This window comes from Equus przewalskii, chromosome 6 (genome assembly GCF_037783145.1).
Source record: "Equus przewalskii isolate Varuska chromosome 6, EquPr2, whole genome shotgun sequence".
In the NCBI taxonomy this organism is placed as follows: domain Eukaryota; kingdom Metazoa; phylum Chordata; class Mammalia; order Perissodactyla; family Equidae; genus Equus; species Equus przewalskii.
In genome coordinates, this window is record NC_091836.1 from 74,177,887 (window position 1) to 74,183,130 (window position 5,244).

Genomic DNA, 5,244 nt, shown 5'->3' on the forward strand with positions numbered 1-5,244 from the left:
ATACCAACTATAAAAGAAGATCACCCCATTTTTCTCTGGCTGATGCAGCCAATACATGCTTTTTTACTCCCAGAGATTGGCCGCCTGTACCAGATGATACCTTAACATTCACAGACTCCTCACTTTTGTTAAATCTCTTCTGACTCTATAGCTTTTAAAAATATTCTCCTTGAACTTGCCTAAATAACTAATTTCTATCTTTGTATCTCCAAATAGGTGATATGTCAGCAGTAATTTTTCTTCTGCTGTTAATAAATAGTGCTCTCAAATGTTTATTATAAAATCCTCATTTTATTGCTCATTTTTGTCTCTATAGAATGAAATTTTGAATTCTTTGAGACACAGCACATCGAATAATGAAGCTGTTATGAAGCCAGGCAACATGGATTTCAAGGTCTATGTGTTTTGGAGATAAACTCATATAATTAACTCGTATCATTTTTGTAACCTCACAAAAGTCTCCAGAGCTTCATCAACTGGATTTTCCCTAAAGACATGTTGAATATTAGCATTCCCTCAAATCAACTAAGTCTATTTTATTTTATTTATTTGCTTGTTTATTTGTTATTTGCTTGAGCATAGAATGTTTATTTTTGTTCCTCCAACACTTCTTAGAATCAATTTTTTATGGATCCTTTAGGTTTCATACGTTCTTATAAACCTTTATCTATCCTCAATACCACCAGTCAAGAAAAGGAACAGCATAAAAAACACTCTGGAAGTTCCAATGCTATTAGGACACTATTTAAATATAGTGATTTCCTCCTTCGTTTTGTCTTTATCTTCTTGGTTATATAATTTATAAGGACATCAACCAGATCTATTTTGTATGAACTGTTGTGTCCCATTATATTGTCCAATAACCTTGTATATAATCAATGCTGCAAAATAAGTAGAATTGTTTATTATACATTCTATTCTCCCATACCTAGGAATCTCCAGGATAGGCCTAAATTACCATCCTTGCTATCACTGGAAGTCAAGACTGATACACAGCATGTGAATAGGTAGTGTACTCAAGGGCAACGTCCACAGAAGTAGAGCTTATATTGCATTACCTGAAGGGGCTATTTTCCTCTTTGCAAGGCATGCAATGTGGATCAATGCCAGTGCTTCCTCATTTCTGCTTACTGGCTTCCCAGGCATGGAGGAAGCACATCACTGGATCTCTATCCCATTATTGGTGGTTTACATCTCCATACTTCTTGGTAATGGAACCCTTCTCTTTCTCGTCAGAGATGATCATAACCTCCATGAGCCCATGTACTATTTCTTAGCTATGTTGGCAGCCACAGACCTTGGAGTGACCTTGACCACCATGCCCACAGTTCTGGGCATCCTTTGGTTGAATCACAGAGAGATAGGCCATGGAGCCTGCTTCTCTCAGGCCTACTTTATCCATACTCTTTCTATTGTGGAATCTGGTGTTTTGCTTGCCATGGCCTATGATCGTTTCATTGCCATCTGCAACCCCTTAAGATATACTTCCATCCTTACCAACACCAGGGTAATGAAGATTGGGATGGGGGTATTGACAAGGGCTGGTCTGTCAATTATGCCAATAATTATTCGCCTTCATTGGCTTCCCTATTGTCGATCCCATATACTCTCCCATGCTTTCTGTCTACACCAAGATGTTATCAAGTTGGCCTGTGCTGACATCACATTCAATCGTCTCTATCCAGTTGTGATTGTATTTGCAATGGTCTTGCTGGACTTTTTCATCATCTCTTTCTCCTACATTTTGATCCTCAAGACTGTCATGGGCATTGCTTCTGGAGAAGAAAGGGCCAAGGCCCTCAACACCTGTGTCTCCCACATCTGCTGCATCCTTGTCTTCTATGTCACTGTAGTTGGTCTGACATTTATCCATAGGTTTGGAAAACATGCTCCTCGTGTGGTCCACATCACAATGAGCTATATATACTTTCTTTTCCCCCCTTTTATGAATCCTGTAATTTATAGTATTAAAACCAAGCAAATCCAGAGTGGTGTAATTCGCTTATTCTCTCTGCCTTGTCCTAGAGCATAAGTTGACTCACTGCTCTCCAAGGAATAACTCTGGGAACTTGGACAAGTTGACGGCTTTGTTGGTAGGTGCCACTAGGGAAACATATGTCAATGGAAACCACCCCATCTGCTATTTAAAACTTCATCTCACCCTGCCCATTTATGGCTGAGTTGTATATGCCGTATATATGTACAATGTTAAGCATATATCTCAAACGTCCAAATGATTGACTGTTTTCTCAGATAACTCATCTTCTTTGGTTAGCCTGTGGCACCTGATGTATGATTTTTGGACCTACAATGTAAGTCACCAGTGTTCAAGTCAATGCCTATTGTTTTTCCATATGTTGCATGTATTGGCTCTGATATACTAGAAATGACACTCTTAACCTTAGACATTCATAGACATTCATCTAGTCTTTTCTCTTATATGTAGCTGGTTACTATTTCTAGAAAACTGTGCAAAGGGAAGCAATAAGGCTTACCTTGTCCTCAGTTCAATCTGGCAACTCTAGGGAAAGTATATCTAAAAAGTCTGTTAAATTTATGAATTAAATTTCTGAAAAACATTGAGTAAATATTATTGTTATTGTTAATAATACAGGCAAATATATATAAATAAATAATGCATAGATATAATTATATAATAATAAACAGAGATATAATTCCTAATCCAGATGACTGTTGTCTTAATTAGTTAATCCTACATACTCCTGAACAAATATATACATTTTCAGATGGTAAAGTGGTATTAAGTTCCAGTTTGGAAGTACATCAAAGATAAAGCTAGATGAGTTTACCTGGAAAGTGTGAAATGCAGAGTTGAAAAACAGTTGGTTATATGTGTGAGTGGGGAGGAAGGGAGAGGATGAGGCAATGCTTATGATTAGAAGAAAAATTGGTCTCTTCTGGCTCCAAATTTCTATCAAAGTTGATTTTGTTCACAGTCTAGGCATAAGGAGAAGGAATTCATGCTCTTATGGTCAGCTGAAGAGACAAGGCCATGACTCAAATGATAGATTTTAAAGTGAATCAAAAAAAATATTCCTATGAACAGAAGATGGGAGTATAAAATGCTAGAATTACACAAAGGGCCACCCAATGACTAGTCACTTCCCTTCCTATGGATGAACTCTGTCTCTGGTCTCCGTCACATTGATATTCGAAGTGATCTCTGATACCTCTACCCACTCTTGGTGATGAAAGCGTGAGAATTTCCCAGAACTCTTGGTATTTATAAGTAACGTGGAGAAAAAAATAAAAAATGAGAAAACAGATCTTTAGAGCAGCTTCTAGGCTAGGAAAACATCTTTACCAGATCAGCTCAAGGAACTGTTTCTTTGTTTATTATTTATTTATTTTTACTCAACTCACTGTGTAATTTTCTATAATTAGCTGAGATATTTGTGTTTCTCCTTTCATACCTTCTAGACTGTGTGTTCCAGAAGGATGATTCTGTTGTAGTTCTTTTTATTCCCCACTGTATTACAAAAGCATGGATAATTTTTAATAAGATACAATGTTTGACTAAAATGAATGAAACTTAAAGTGACCCATATTTCTCTGTATGTCTATTGGTTCTTCTGTTTATGCCTCTGGATATGCATGTACACTGAATGTCTCTGTTATTATGCTCTATACGCCTCCAGATATTTGGGAATTCTAAGTTGTAGTCTCATCTAATACCCTCAAAAAGATAAGATCGCGGCTCTTTAAGTCAGAATTTATCCTTTCCTTGTGTTCTTGAAAACGAATTCAGGGGCATCTAAACTACATCAAAGGAATTCCTTCTTGACTTTCTCTCTAGGACTAGTGATCCTGGTACCTACCATAGCAGACTAACATAAAGGACATTAGAAAAACAATATATTATATAAATTCTTCAAATGGGTACATTTGATTGACACCCCCAAATGTTTCTGTCTTCTCTTTCTGTCCTTCCTTATCTTACAGAGAGGGGATGGAAACATCAGAGAAAGAGCTCATAAGAAACAAAGGAGTGAGAAATTCAGTTTCTTTTTGATAGAGCTGAATCCTAGCAAACAGAGTAGAGCTCTGAGATCATCGTGGCCCTGGCTGAATATCTCAAGAGTATGGTCAAGGGAGGTAGGGTGAGGAAACCTTCCTGACAGATCATTTTAATGCCCTGTTCTGATTCTTATAATCATAGAAGCTTCAATGTAGAGACAAAGTCTTGTGAGTTATCCAAAAAAGCTGGAGCAAAAATGCCATCCTCACCACTTTTTCGTACCTATCAGTATGAAATGCTTAAAATTAATCACCTTCCTGATGACAAGTCTAATGTCCAAACCAGGACACAGGACAAGAACTTGGGACAACTGTTCAACAGCTCCAAATTCCCAAGGCTGCGAGAACAAAGAAGGAGGGAAGAGGCAGAAATGGGCCTCGAGGAGGGCCTTCTGGAACAATGCTCTAGATATAATCTAAAGAGATGCTGTTGGAACCAAGAACTCCGCCAGGCTCAGGGTTCCAGGGTCACTTCTATAGGACTGATGAACAAAAGACTGATGAACAGGTTAGTAGATGGCCTCAGTGTCTTGTCCTGGAAGATGAATTATCAGAAATAGGGGATGACAGGGCAAGGTGGAGTATAGAGAGTTGGCTTATTGGAATTTACACAGAAAAGCAGTAATACATCAGTCATGAGGTGATGGGGCATAGGGATATATTCCAAAGCCCTCCCAGAAAACTTGGCTTCCAATGGAATAGCTGGATCATATGGTAGATCTATTTTTAGTTTTCTGAGGATACTCCATACTGCTTTCCATAATGGCTGCACCAGTTTTCACTCCCACCCACAGCGTATGAGGGTCCCCTTCGCGCCACATCCTCTCTAACACTTTTTGTTTCCTGTCTTGTTAATTATAGCCATTCTGGCCAGAGTGAGGTGATATCTCATTGCAGTTTTGATTTGCATTTCCTTGATAGCTACTGATGTTGAACATATTTTCATATGCCTGTTGGCCATCCGTATATCTTCTTTGGAGAAATCTCTGTTCAGATATTTTGTCCATTTTTTAAATTGGGTTGTTGGTCTTTTTGTTGTTGAGATATATGAGTTCTTTGCATATTTTGGATATTAACCCTTTATTTGATATATAGTTTGCAAATATCTTCTCCCCACTGCTGGGTATTTATCCAAATAACTTGAAAACACAAATGCATAAAGATACATGCACCCCTATGTTCATTGCAGCATTATACACAATAGTC

General features: G+C 37.9%; 1 protein-coding gene across 1 annotated transcript; it reads left to right on the forward strand.

Annotated features, from left to right (window-relative positions):
- Positions 1–1,093: 1,093 nt before the first annotated feature.
- LOC103554281 (olfactory receptor 51B6) lies at positions 1,094–2,032 on the forward strand. Its single transcript, XM_008525267.1, has one exon. The coding sequence runs from the start codon at positions 1,094–1,096 to the stop codon at positions 2,030–2,032; it is 939 nt and encodes a 312-aa protein (XP_008523489.1).
- The last annotated feature ends 3,212 nt before the right edge of the window (positions 2,033–5,244 follow it).

Excerpts from the sequence above, each read along its gene's own strand:
- LOC103554281 (XM_008525267.1), top strand. The coding sequence starts at position 1,094 with ATGTGGATCAATGCCAGTGCTTCCTCATTTCTGCTTACTGGCTTCCCA.